General features: G+C 49.3%; 1 protein-coding gene across 3 annotated transcripts in view; it reads left to right on the plus strand.

The window, feature by feature from the left end:
• Positions 1-14,796, plus strand: part of CDYL2 (chromodomain Y like 2) — a 173,196-nt gene that overhangs the window by 107,820 nt on the left and 50,580 nt on the right. For all 3 annotated transcript variants that reach the window (XR_007147490.1, XM_047836617.1, XM_047836618.1), the window contains exon 2: positions 5,459-6,047. Coding sequence is in view for 2 of the 3 variants with exons in the window: in XM_047836617.1 (XP_047692573.1) it covers positions 5,459-6,047 (589 nt within the window). In the remaining variant the exon portion in view is untranslated. The remainder of the gene's footprint in view (positions 1-5,458; positions 6,048-14,796) is intronic.

Raw genomic sequence — 14,796 nt, forward strand, 5'->3', positions numbered from 1 at the left:
GTCAGCCTCAGTCAGGTTGGGCCTACTGGACAAGAGGGGGTGATGGATGGAGTGTAGTCACTGAAAGTATGGGGTCCGGAGCCAAGATGCTTCTGACCAAGCCTTACCTCTCCACTGCTTGTCAGAGGTGAGGCCTTGGCCAAGGACCTTAACCTCTTGGTGCCTCAGTTTTATCCTCTGTTAAAAAATAGAGAGGGGATGCCTGGGTGGCTTAGTTGGTTGAGTGTCCAACTTTGGCTCAAGTCATGATCGTGCGGTTCGTGGGCTTGAGACCCGCATTGGGCTCTGTGCTGACAGCTTGGGCCCTGGAGCCTGCTTCGGATTCTGTGTCCCCCTCTCTCTGTCCCTGCCCTGCTTGCACTCTGTCTCTCTCTCTCAAAAATAAATAAACATTACAAAAAAGAGAGAGGGAGAGGTGCCTGGGTGGCTCACTTGGTTAAGCGTCCATCTAAGTTGGTCTTGTGGTTTGTGAGTTCAAGCCCCGCGTGGGGCTCTGGGCTGATAGCTCAGAGCCTGGAGCCTGCTTCAGATTCTGTGTCTCCTTATCTCTCTGCCTCTCTCTCTCTCTCTCTCTCTCTCTCTCTCTCTCTCTCTCATAAATAAATAAACATTAAAAAAAATTTTTTTTAAGAGAGAGAGAGAGAGGGTCCACTGGGTGTCTCAGTCCGTTAAGCGTCCAACTCTTGATTGTGGCTCGGGTCGTGATCTCATGGTTCATGAGTTTGAGCCCTGTGTTGGACTCTGTGCCGGCACTGCAGAACCTGCTTCAGATCCTCTGTCCCCATGTCTCTGCCCCTTGGCACGTGCTATCGCTCAAAAATAAATAAACATTAAAAAAAGAGAATGAAATTACCTGCCTTGTTGGGTTATTTTCAAGATTAAATGAGTTCACATATATAACATATGGTCAGTCTATGGGGATCACTTTCAGAAATGGCTGGCATTTCGTCAATTCTGGATAAATGTTGGGTGGTGGTGTTTTTCGACTGGCCTGCTAGCAGAAGACTGAAGAGGAAGGTGGGGAGGGACCTTTCTCCTTTCTGCTTGGAAAGTCCCCTCACTTCACCAGCTCAGATTTTCTCCACCTCTGAAGGCCCATTTTGGTGTTAGCTTAAATTGTTCTGTCTCAGAGGAGTCTTGCTACCCTTCTGATCTGAAGTAACCCCATTCCCTCCGCCGTTGTTTCCTGCGTGACGTTACCTTCGCCATCATTTGTTACCGTCATGTGTTACTTCACGCTCGTTCATTTAAGGGCTGTGTCCCCCATTAGCCCGATGGTTTCCCAGGGGCGAGGTGTGGCCAGGGGGCCAAGGACTTGGGCTGAGGGGTCTGACGAACTAGAATGCCAATTTTGGCTAACCCCCTACTGACTGTGTGATCGAGGGAAGGTTTCCTACCTTCTCTGAGACTCAGTTTTCTCACCTTTCAAAGGGTGAGTATAATGTCCAGCTGCCTGCCTGGGTGCAGAGATCAAGTCTAAAACCTCCTGAGTGCTTAGCACAGTTCCTGGAACAGCACGTACCAATAAAGGTGATTAACATCATTATCATTCCTAACGAGACAGCCATCCGCTCGACATCCTGGCAGTGGTAATAACTGCGTTGGAAGTTCCCTGCCACCCCCCCCTGCCACTTCCCCCTGTGGCAGAATATTGTCTCATACTGGCTGGGATCACGGGGAGTAAACGGTAATTAATGATTTGGTTGAGCTGTAAGAAACAGTTCAGGGTCTCAGATTGCTTATCTTTGAAAGAAAGGAGCCAGTGGGTGTGTGTGTGAGCATACAAGGTTTTAATGCCGTTCATGTGTTTGTTACTCGTTCCAAGGGGAGGGAGTTGATGATTGTTTCCATCTGGAGGGACTGAACTTCAGGTAGTGCAGGGCAGGTAAGGTGGGCGTGGTGCGTCAGGAACAGCGCTGCTGAGACCTGGAGGCCCAGGTGCGTGCTTTCAGCAGGTGTGAGGAGTTAGGGGTCAGCAGAGGAGGCTGGGAGAGGGTAAGGGGAAAAGAAAGGATTTCCCCAGAGACTGTCGGAACCTGAGCAAGATCAAGTCCTAAATAGCGTGGCCGTTGTTATCACCAGCACGGATTAGAATTCTGGTTCTGTTTGAGACTCTCCTGGGAAGAAGTGGCAAAGAGGGTCAGAGAACCTATACAGGGATGTAAGGAAGGGAATTCGGTCCTAGGAGGCTGCAGATTCCAAGTATGATGGGAAATTTGGAGCCAGCTTTCCTCTGAGCTCCCGGTGGGTATTTTCGTCTTTCAGAAAAAGCAGGTTCATTTTGTGTACCTCTTTTACAGATGGGGAGACTGAGGCCCAGAGAAGTTGGGCAACTTGTGCAGGTCATGTGGATAGAAAATGGCAGGGCCAACAGTTTCCCCACACACATCAGACTATTCGGGATGATCCCGTTAATACTATTTGTTGTTGGTATTGGGTTAATTTAAGTAGAAATGGCTGTCAAGGCACCCAGTGGCTTTGTGGACGGGACCAGAGGTGGAGGCAGACCCACTTGTGACTCTGTGACTCAGTCTTCCGGTAACTAGGAGGGAAGAAACCAAGCCCCCCACTCACAGTGTGGGCCTCAGTAGCCGAGTAGACACTGCACCCTTGCAACTCCCCAGGCTTCTCGAGCAGGACTGCTCTGCACAGCCATCTCCCATGCTTGGAAGGACTTATGCAAGTAGGTTGACTGTCTCTTCAGGGAGGAGTTGGTTATCCTTAGAGGGGGGTCGTATTCCGCAAGGTGAGGAAACATTCTGCCTTTAGATACCACCAAGACTTGTATTCACAGGAGGATATGCAAGATTAAGTGACCTTTACTATGGAATGCAAAACTACTTACTTGTATATTCTCCACAACCACCCTGTGAGATAGGTGCTGTTATTTCTCCCTTGCCTGGTGAGTCATCTGAGGCCCAGAGAAGTTTCATTTGCTCAAGAACACATAATAAAAGGCTTACCAGGGGATTTAAACCAGATAGTGTTGTTCCACAGCTTGTGTTCTTAAATACTATGCTAAGCTCATTTTGATGAGTGAGTGCCATCCATCATCCACCCATTCATTTCTGAACTCATCTCTTTACCCACCTTTCACCCATCCAGCCAGTCATCTGTCCATTTATCTGTCCTTTTTGTCATCCACCCGTCCCATGTGTTCATCTCTCTGCCAGCATCCATTTTTTCCTCCCTCCCTCCCTCCCTCCCTTCCTTCCTTCCATCCATCCATCCCTCCCGTGATCCACCTATCTATACATTCATCCACTCAGCCATCCATTTTCACGCATCCACCCACCCACCTATCCATCGTGTTGGCTCTTTGTCTAACATGGTTTTCTGCTTTGTCCTGGGGAAGGAGTGTTCTCCATATATTTTCTGAAGCTGGAGACCTCCATGCCAGCACAAATCCCTTAGCTCCTAAGAAGTATCTGGGCTCACTCCTGATACTCCTAGGCTGGTGCTCTTGGGAATGCTGCTCTTTCAAGGCAGTGCCAGCTTGCTTATTCCCTGTTCCCTCTGTAAACCTGCAGAGGGTTTCCCCCTCCAAAGACCTCCCAAAGTGCAAAGGTGCAGGCTCCTCCAGAAATACTCTGGACTTTCTGAAGCATTATCACAAATAAATACTCAACTAGTCCCGTTCCTCGATCCAAAGATTGGGAGTTGGATTAGTTTGGCATGGTTTTACTTTTTTAAACTGTTACAGAGTTTGTGTGATACATCTAAAAATTATGTAATGAATCTAAAACAGATGTTCACAGAGCATTTTGTAAGGAAAGGAGTTTTAATAGAAATAGGCCAATTTGATCGTAGATAAATCAATTAAGGAAACCATTTAAATTGTCTCTAAAGAAACAGTATTATGAAGAGGCAGCATGGCCTAGCTATTTGCATATTTATTAAGTGCAAAGCAATGAACATCGCTTAATTATTTTGCATAGCCTCTGTTGTACATAAACCATTGGGAGACAGTCTTTTCAAAGTTATTTTTTCTTTTTATTATGTAAAATTTTAAACAGAAAAATTCAAACACGTAAACATAAACAGTCATATAGCGAACCCCCCATGTATTTGACAGCCATCTTGAAATATGATCGACTATACGCGTATTGATTTCTCCCTTCTCGCTTTGTTTCTCTTCATGAGTTTCAAGGACATATTCCTCACTTATTAATTTCATGGGGTCAAAATCCCATGATTTTGAATGTAGTTGTTTTATTTTTTCACTGAAATTTAGCTTTTTTAGGGTAGAGCATTGGGTATTTTCTGTCGGTTTTTTTTTTTTTTTTTAATTTAAAGAATTTTACATCTAGGGTCAAGTTGACAGCGTAGTAAACGACCCTCACATGCTCTTCCCCTGGATTGACCAGTTATTAGCCTCAAGACTGGCATTTTCCTAACCGTGTTCTTCCGGGAGATTACTTGAAGGCAGGGATTTTCATAACTTTGAAGGTATGTGGACAGTTAGCACAGAGTTTTAGAGCCAGATGGATAGAGGTTCAGACCTCACCTCTGCCACCGCTTAGCCCTGCCTGGTAGGCAGTTTACCTCATACTCAATCACTTCATCTATCAAACAGGAAAAACAGCAGTTACACCCGTGGGGTTATGCAAGGCATATAATAGGCTCTCAGTGAGCGTTACCTATCACCTGGCCTACCAGCTGTACCCTCCATGTTGTGGGGAGGGGGGGGTTGAGTTTTGTTGATGCAAGTCATTTTTGGTCAGTATGGAAGATTTTCGTAGTAGAGAGAGTTGGCTTGGCCTGTGATTAAGAAAATAAGTCTGGGGTAAGAGTGGTTCAAATCCCAGCTCTGCCCTTACCAGCTTGGAACTTGGTTAAGTGACTTAATCTCCCTGAAGCCTTGTTTCCTTAAGTATAAAGTGGGGATAAGAACGAATCCGTACTGACTGCACTGGGTTGTTGTGAGGGGAAAATGACATGGGAGCGTCCAAGCCCAGCATTTAGTCACTCCAATGAGTGTGACTAATCATTCCTATTATTATAAATAAGGATACATTAGCATAGTGCCTACCATGTGAATGCTCAATAAATGTTGCTCGCTATAAGTAAGGGTGAAAAAGTCACACCGCAATGGTCTCCAAACATCTGATTTTACTTCAGTGCAGTGAAAAGAATAAAGATCTTTAGTGAAAGCTCGTGCTGTGATTTCAAGCAAGAGTAAGCCTTGGAAGGACAGGCAGGTGCCACCAGCCAGGCATGGCCTCACACAGTTGTCATGGGAAACAGCCGAGTGCCTTTGGTTCCATTCAGTGATGTCCTAAAATAAACCAGCCTTCTTGAACGCTCCTGGAAGTGTCAGCTTCCGATGTTGAACGGCCTGTCCCCTGGCCCGTGTGTCTCTGTCCTCAGGGCTTTGTGCGGTTGTTGCCTGGGCCTGACTTCTTTCCTCCACCCTTTTTTTCTCTCTCTTCCCTGACTCTCTTATCTCGTACCTCAGGTCGAAAGGATTGTAGACAAGAGGAAGAACAAGAAAGGAAAATGGGAGTATCTCATCCGATGGAAAGGCTACGGCAGCACGGAGGACACGTGGGAGCCAGAGCACCATCTGTTGCACTGTGAGGAGTTTATCGACGAATTCAACGGGCTGCACGTGTCCAAGGACAAAAGGATCAAGTCAGGGAAGCAGGCCAGCACCTCCAAGCTCCTGCGTGACGGCCGAGGCCCGTCGGTTGAGAAACTCTCCCACAGACCTTCAGAGTCCGGGAAGAGCAAAGGGACTTCCCATAAACGGAAGCGGATCAACCCCGCCCTGTCCAAGCCGAAGAAAGGGTATTCGGCCAAGCCCCCCGCAGGAGGTGACAGGGCCGCCAAGACGGTGTCTTACAGGACTACCCCCAGTGGTTTGCAAATAATGCCGCTGAAAAAGGCTCAGAACGGGATGGAGAATGGGGACGCCGGTTCCGAGAAGGACGAGAGGCACTTTGGAAACGGCTCCCATCAGCCTGGCTTGGATTTGCACGACGTCGGAGAGCAAGACCTGGCGGAGTGTGGTGTGAACCACGCGGCACCGGCAGAGAACGGGCTCGGTACGTGGATTGTCTTTGTCTTGTGTTCGCTTCTGGCTGTGGTGGCCGGGCACTTTGCATGCAGCCTGGGGGAATGCTTGAGACCCCGACTCTTAGCTAGGCGGTCATTCCCCTTCCGGCTCGCTCACCGAGAGTCGTGTGGACTTGGTCGTAGGCCCACACTGGTTGCAGACGCCTGTGCATGTGTGAAGGCCAAGCCACAGACGCTCCCTTACTACTTGAACACACCCAAGGCCATGGTAACCCCTCGAGAGCCCCTGTTCTGGAGGGCAGCTCAAAGTCCTCACCCCCCGGGACCTGAGACTCGTGTCCCCAGAGGGCTGGCCAGTGCCTCTCCGGGATAGAACGCGCCTCCTAGAGGCTTTGCTTTTGAGCTCATTGAGCCCCCACCCCCAAAACCGTGTAGCCCAGAAAGGCGGGGTCTGCCCCTCTTCTCAGACCCAGTTTGGACTTGAACTTCTCCATGCCAGTTCTTCAGCTGGAGCCTCTGCCCCTCCTCTATCACTAGCATGGGTGCTCTGGCCCCACGTCCAGGGTGGGTGTGAGAGCGCCCTGACCCCGTCCTATGCTAATTCTCTGAGAATTCCTCTCTCTTACCAAGTCCCCACAGGCAGAGTTAAGGAAAGAGGAGGCAAAAGGTCATTAACGCTCCCAAGCCTGACGTTTCCTTAATGGTGAAGTTACTCCTTGACTGGGCCTTAGTGGCCTGGGGCCGCCAGGCCATCTGTACCTGTTTCGTGCACCCCCTCATTTCTCGGATATCCGTGTGCCTTGGTGGTGACATTTCCCTCTTGAGCTGCCAGAACCCTAAGCCTTGGCATCAGCGTGGACGACCCGTTCCCGACCGAGCAGGGACATCTGATGCCCTGGGTGGAACTAGAGTGTGTGTGGGAGTAAGGGAAAGGACGCAGGTGGGATGGGCTGGCAGCACTCCCAGGAGGGGCTGATGGAGCCGATGCCCAGCAGCGCGACGGTGATTTCAGAGTTCAGAGCGCTCAGGGCACGCCCCGCTGCAGCGAGAGCCCCGCGTCTTGAGGGAATCTTGCTGGGGAATCTGAGGCCTTTCTCCAGAGAGAGGGATTTCACCCAAACAGGATTTATTTAGCAGTGTCTGCCCCAGATTGACTCATGTTTCCGTCTGGGGATCCCTGATGCTGACATGACTCTGCCTGCTAACATATGTAAAAGCTGTTTGTTTTAAAAATTCATCTCTCGGGGAGGAGTGGGCTTGTGTAAATGAGGCCTGGCATAAACATCCGTGTCTGACGTTCCGCGACAGCTGCCGGCGGGAGAGGGATTCCCCGGCTCGGGGAGGGTGGCTGGCGGGCCGGTCGTCTGAGGCTCCTTGGGTGTGGGTGCAGGGGACCCGGGGGTGACTCCTGGGTCCCCGGCCGGCCGGCACGGTCCCCTGTCCTGCTTCGAATGTGGCCGCCTTGGGAGTGGGAGGAACAGCACGGAGGGAGGAAGGCTCGCGGACTGTAGCCGCCAGACTGCAGGGGGAAGCGGGGAAGCCGGACGCGGAGAGATGGGCAGATGGAGGTAGGCCTCTCCTTCCACACGACTTTCCGAAGTTGCCCTCCATCTATGGGCCTGGTCGGTGCCCTCTGGTTTACGATCTGCCGGTGGGGCGTGGTACCCCCCCACCCCCCCAGCAGGGGGAAAGGCCAAGGATGAGCCTGCTGGGATGCAAGGTGGCCTTGTTAGATCCCCGCCTCGGCTCCACGATGCTTCTCTAGACCTTTCTCATCTCTGGTCTCTTACTGGCCTCATTTTTTTTTTTTTCCTGAAGTTGAACATTCTCCACCTGGGCCCGTGCCTGGGTGGAGAGGAGGAGGCTACCTGCCTCTGTTGTGTTCTGTTTTGGGTGTTCTCAAAGGGCTCTTTCTCTTGATCACATTGCCTAGTGTTGGTGTCCTTGAGATTCCCCTGCAAGGTTAGGGCTGTGACTCTCAAATGTTATGTGTGTAGATTACCCGGCCCCTTGTTAAAAATGAAGGTCCCGTGGAGTCTGATTTACCAAGGGTGGGGTGGTTAGCCCAGAAGATGGGTTTTTAAATAAGCAGCCCCACGTGACTCTAAGGCATTTTGAAATGTGCTCTGTAAAATGGGGGTGGCCATTAAGGTTCACATCAGGTGTCAGTTTAAGTCAATTCAGTGTTTTTTCTTTTCTTTTCTTTTCTTTTCTTTTCTTTTCTTTTCTTTTCTTTTTTCTTGTCTTTTCTTGTCTTTTCTTTTCCTTTCCTCTCCTCTCCTCTCCTCTCCTCTCCTCTCCTCTCCTCTCCTCTTCTTTTCTTTTCTTTTCTTTTCTTTTCTTTTCTTTTCTTTTCTTTTCTTTTCTTTTCTTTTTTTAGCTCTTCCTAAGAGTTAGCCACCATGCTAGGCGTTTGGAGTAGCACAATAAAACGATAGGGGCTTCTGCCTCCAAAACTTGCAGTTTAGGGACACCTGGGTGGCTCAGTTGGTTAAGTGTCTGACTGTTGACATTGGTTCAGGTCAAGATCTCATGGTTCGTGAGTTCGAGTCCTCTGTGCTGACAGCACGGAGCCTCTCTCTCCCTCTCTGCCCCTCCCCTGCTATCCCTTTCTCTTTCAAAATAAATAACTAAACTTAAAAAAAAAAGTGTCTGAAACTTAGTTTGCTCTCTAGTTGAGAGTGAATGGTTCCATGTCAGTGTTGAGAAGGTTCCTGAGGCTGGCTCATTGGAAGAGGTAATGTGTATTTTATTTAAAAAAAAAATTTTTTTTTAAACATTTATTTATTTTTGAGAGAGAGACAGAGTACGAGCGGGGGAGGGGCAGAGAGAGAGAGAAGGAGACACAGAATCTGAAGCAGGCTGCAGGCTCTGAGCAAGCTGTCAGCACAGAGCCTGATGCGGGGCTCCAACCCACAAACTGTAAGATCATGACCTGAGCTGAAGTCGGATGCTCAACTGACTGAGCCACCCAGGTGCCCCAGTAACATGTATTTTATACACATGGTATATCTTTGCCATGCCCACTTTCACATTTTCTGTGGTCATTGGGCTGATAAGTTCTCCAAACACGGTCAGCCTTTAACATTCTAGTTAGAACTAGCTTACTGTGTAGGTCTTGGGGAAATTGGGGAAAGGAAAAGACTGGGAATCCTTGCCAAAGAGAGAAAGCAGTTTGGGGCTCTTAGATAAGACTCAAGACAGAGGGGCTTTGTGCTTCCAGAACTTGTCAGCAAGGGGCCAGAGGTGTAGTCAAGCAAAACATGGCTCCACTTAGGTTTTCGACCAGAGAAAAGTCTCGATGAAGGCACTGTCCCTGCCCATGTGGAAACCTGAGCATCAGCTGTCTCCCTACCTCCACCAAAGGATCCAGCTCCTTGTGGCACAAGGTGAGCCCGGGGGGTTGCAGCCCCGTGGAGGGCTCATCTTTGCCTGGCAGAAGGCGATGGGGAGATCCTGGCTTCGCTTTCCCGGCATTTGTTTTGGGGGCGGGCTTACTTTTTTTATGATTTCAACTTCTCGTTGGTGAATTAAGGTTCTGCATACAGAAAAGCAACTTATATAACACGTTACTCATTTACTGCTGACTTCCCTGATCTGTGCTGTGGGAACAAATGCTAAATTGGGGCTCCGGCGGCGGGGGGGTGTTTTGGTTTCAGACTGCATTTTCCCCAGCAGTGTTTGTATGCGGCCACTCAGTACTGCTTTGATTCTCACTCCTCTGGTAATGACAAATGGCTCTGTGGTCCAGAACCATCTGCCTCGGTAGCCCTTGGGGAGCTTGTTAAAAAGTGGGCTCCACCCCAAATCGAATGAATCCAGATCTCAGGGGCAGGGTGTGGGTTATGCATGTTCAATGGTGAATTTCAACTATACAGTAGTTCCAGGGGAGGCATTTCGTTGTCGGCAACGAACGGTTCCCGGATCCATTTGCTGGTAGAGCCCAAGTTACGCCTCGGATTTTAAGCTTGTTAAGTGGGAATGTGAACTGGTCCTTCAACAGTTTAAAATATGACATAACTTCTTGCTGCGGATGCACTTTAGTCCCGAGCATCTCTCCCTCCTTCTCCCTCTCCTTCTCACTTAAAAAAAAAAAAAAATTTTTTTTTTTTTTTTTCTAAAATGCACCGGTTTTATCTGTACGGAAAAGCTGTTGACTTAGTTAGCTTCTCCCTCGGTCTGGGTCCAGGAGAACTGGTTAGCACGCTCTAGTCTGAACAGATCAAAGCATCAGTGCTTTACTGACTCAGATGAGCCTCTATCCTGTGGCAACCCCCTAACCAGGAGCCAGCGTTCTGCTCAGAGCCCTAGCGCTGCCCACAGACGCCCAGCATTTTCCAAGTGTCCGTGAAGCCAATGCACTTCTACTGTGCATTTCTTTGAATTTTGAGAATCCTTCTCCTCATGTCCTGATGTCTGTTGTCTGTCGCTTGGGCACTGCATCTGAGACATGGCTTGATCAGAATTGTTCTGATCGTTGAGTGAGCCGTCCCACACAAACGGGCAACATTTGCCATTTTCTCTCCATTGACCTTTTAAAATGATCTCAGCTTTCACTCCTGTAACGTTTGTGTATCTCTTTCCTACTCCCCTTCCAACATGATTATCCTTTTCCTCTTTATTGATCACAGGGGAATAGCCATCCTTTAAAAGCCCCTCAGAACCCAGCAAGAGCCTGGGTAGTTCCCTGTGGCTTTTAAAAACTTAGGGTTCTCACTCATGGAGCCGGCATCAGAATCCTCTGAAAAGTGTGTGAAACACAAGAGTGTGGGGGCGCCTGGGTGGCTCGGTCAGTTCAGTGTCCAGCTTCAGCTCAGGTCATGATCTCGCTGCTCATGGGTTCGAGCCCCATGGGGGTTCTGTGCTGACAGCTGGAGCCTGGAGCCTACTTTGGATTCTGTGTCTCCCTCTCTCTCCCCACCCCTGCTCCCCTGCCCCCCCCAACCCTGCTCATGCTCTGTCTCTCTCAAAAATAAACATAAAAAAAATTTAAAAAAAAGACCCACAAGATTGTTATGCCAACCTCCAGAGTGTCTGATTCAGTGCATATGGAGTCCAGCCCGAGAGTCTGCATTTCTAGAAAGTTCCCGAATGCCACTGCTGGTCCGGGGATCCCACCTGCAGAACCATGGCTCTAGACTAGTAAGTGCCAAGAGGGTTGAGATGAGAATGACAGACGGTGGTTGTAAGTGCCAGTTGGTGGTTCTGGAAGGAGTGAAAGTACTTTTGCTCTGGACCTGGAGTTGGCATTCTCGAGAATTGTTAAGTTGAAAGTTTGTGAAGTGAAAGGTTATTCAGTTGAACGTTTTAAGGCTATGGGGACTCCCTTACGATGTGGCCTTAGGGTTTACGAAGTATTTTGTGTGATCCTCGTAGGGTCTTTAGGGGTCACTCTTGTTATTCTACCCATTTCACAGAGGAGGAGACTACGGATACATGTGCCCAGGTTTGGGACTAGGAGAGGAATCCAGGCAGTTCGACTCCAGAGCCGGCCTCTGCATCCCTGTCCTGCTGGCTTGCCGGCAGGATAAGGCAGTCCCTAAACCCTGATCCCTGGCAAACACATGCCCCGATTTGGGGGGCGGGGGCCACTTCATGGACTTGCCCTTGTTGCTTATTACGGGAAGGATATAATCAATCCTTCCAAGCCTCAGAGAGTGGGACTAACACTGTGCCATTCAGTTTGGAACCCTGGATAAAATGGTCAGTCTCCTAAAAAAAAAAAAAAAAAAATAGAGCTTAATGGAATGGACTTAGGGATGACCAGAAAACCTGCACAGATCACTAACTATTAAAGAAATTATTAACTCTGTCATCACCCAGCTCATAGAAAACAGGAAGAAGGCACACAAGGCCCAGATGGTTTCACAGGCAAGCCTACCAGATATTCTAGAAGAGATAATCCCTCTCTTCCCGAAACGATTGCTCGGAACAGAAACAAAGGAGATACACTCCAGCTCCTTCGACGAGGCCAGCGTAACCTGGATTTCCAAACCAGACAAGGAGGGAAGAGCAAGGAACATTATAGGTCAGTTCTACCTAAGGGTATAGTGCTAAAAGACCCAGATACTTCCTCAAAATTGTGACCTCCACAAGCTTCTCACTCTGTACCCTGAACTTGACCCCAGTTCATGACCTTTGAATCACTACTGCTTCTTGAGGTTCCCAGCTTGTCTCCGGAAGCGGCTGAGGGTCAGCTGGCTGCGAGTGTCAGGGTCAGCGGCTCCCTGCCGTGGAGTGAATCACATCAGCGGTGTCGTTGACGCAGGTGTCTGTTTCCCCGGGGCCCAGCTGTTTAACACACTTCAAACACACACGCTCCTAGGCCAGCAGACTTGGACCAACCTTTTTGTTCCTCAAAAGTGGGTCCTCTTCCAAACCAGTAATGACAACAACAGCCTAGGGGGTGTATCTGGTTTGTCTTTCAAAGTGTAGCACGTAAGTGACTCTGTGCTAATGGATGAACTTTTAAAAGTCTCTTCTGTGCCAACATGAAGACCTTCCAGCTTGGCCACTGCCTTGGAGTGCAGACCGCCAGATGGTGATGGAAAATCTGACTATCACCTGACCCGTGGCAAATCCGAGGGGGAGATCAACATTGTGGTTTGCTCCCCACTCCCGGATTTGCTTTTTGGCATCCATTGAGGCTGATGTCAAGATCCGGAGATCGACTCATCACTTTCCTTGTCAGCTCAGATATTGTTTTCCTGTCTCAGCTACTTGAAAACAAGTCTCGGGAACCATTTCCAAGTTGCCATTCATCATGGTGAGCCCAAGCACGCGGGGTGAGGAGTGGAAGTGCCCCCCCCTCCCCCGCCGCGTGCAAGCAGTAAGGGTGTGTGTTGTCTGCAGAGGGTCTCAAAACAGTAATGAAAGTTGCCTTGCCACCTTTGGTGCAAAGCTGCGCCTTCCCGTCAGGGTGGACCCCCGGGCCCCTGGCCCACCCCACACCCCCACCTCTCATACGAAAGGTCAGCCGTCTTTAATGATTATAATAGTGGTGGTGCTGAGCTCCCTTTTTGTGTTCAGCACACTGGATAGCATTTAACCCCCGCGGCGTTCCTCTGAGTTAGCAACTTAATAACACAGCAACACAGCAAGGTTTGCTATGATTGGCCTTGCCTCTGGGTGGGGAAACTGAGGCTCAAAGAGGTTGAGACATAGAGGACCAAAGGGAGGAGTTGGGGGTGTGGTGCCGGGATTCACTGATACTGAAGCTCTCGGTGGTCTGTGATCAGTTTTTGTCGTTGTTGTTGTTTTTTAAATTTTTTTAATGATTAGTTTTGAAGGAGAGACAGAATGTGAGTGGGGGGGGGGTGGGGAGAGGGAGAGAAAGAGAGAGAGAGAGAGAGAGAGAGAGAGAGAGGCAGAATCTGAAGCAGGCTCCAGGCTCTGAGCTGTCAGCACAGATTGGATGCGGGGCTTGAACTCACAAGCCATGAGATCATGACTTGGGCTGAAGTTAGACGCTTCACTGACTGAGCCACCCAGGCGCCCCTGTGATCAGTGTTAAGAAGGGAAAAAAGGCACTGTAGTGATTGAAGTTCAAACCAGCAAATGTTTCCCTGTGTCCTAGGGCATGATTCTGGCCAGCACCCCTGGGGCCTTCCTTTGAGACATCTTTAGTGGTTCCAAAGATGCTGACCTGGTGTTCCAGGGAGGTAGAATGACTAGGAGTGAGTGGTTTCCCTCTGGGCCTCAGATGAAAAGACACGAACACACACACACACACACACACACACACACACACACACGCACGAATCCCAGGCCTCACGGAGAAGGTGACATCCAAGCAGAGACTGGAAATGGGGAGAACATCTTGTTTTAACTTAAAAATCCAAAATCCATCTGTGTCAGGCATTTGGAGAGCTGCTTCCCCCTTCAGGTGCCCGGAGTTTTCTAAGTGTCCACATAAGCTGTCCTCTCCCTGATGGACGTTTAAGTGGCCTCCAGCGATACCCCTGGCTATAGCCAGTCTTTGTCATGTTTTTCCAAACTCTGTTGTTGTGATTTCAGTTAACAAACGAGGGTGAGCGTCTTCTCATGTTCTTTCCCTGGGGATGGCCGAGCGAGGTCTTGCCGCTGACGCTCTGTGTGGTGGGTGGGCAAGGGCGTTGGTCCACGTCGCCCCTGGCCAATGGCTCAGCCTCTCTGGGTCATGTTCTTCATTCATAAACTTCATTCATACAGATATAATCCTACCTTGTGGGACTGGGGTACAACATCAGTGAATTCATTACTCGTAGCATGCCCTTAGAATATGACCTGCCATGGGGTAGACTTTTGGTAAATATTAGCTATTGGTATTTCAACGCTTCCCCAGTTTTCTAACTGTATTTTCCCACTTGCGTTTTAGAATACTTTATATCTTGTGAGTACTTTTTTCCCTAAAGTTTTATTTATTTATTTTAAGAGAGAGAGCAGGAGGGTCATCTGAGCGGTTAAGCGTCCGACTTTGGCTCAGGTCATGATCTCACGGTTCGTAGGTTCGAGCCCCGCGTCAGGCTCTGTGCTGACAACTCCGAGCCTGGAACCTGCTTCGGATTCTGTGTCTACCTCTCTCTCTCTGCCCCTCCCCCACTCCATCTCTCTCCCTCTCCCTCTCTCTCTCTGTCTCTCAAAAATAAATAAACATTAAAAAAATTTTAAGAGAAAGACAGGTGCACATACCTGAGAGAGTGTGCACGAGTGGGGAGAGGCAGAGAGAGAGGATCCCAAGCAGGCTCCGTGCTGACTGATGTGGGACTCGAACCCATGAACCGTGGGATCATGACCCGA

The sequence above is a fragment of the Prionailurus viverrinus genome, chromosome E2 (genome assembly GCF_022837055.1).
Source record: "Prionailurus viverrinus isolate Anna chromosome E2, UM_Priviv_1.0, whole genome shotgun sequence".
In the NCBI taxonomy this organism is placed as follows: Eukaryota; Metazoa; Chordata; class Mammalia; order Carnivora; family Felidae; genus Prionailurus; species Prionailurus viverrinus.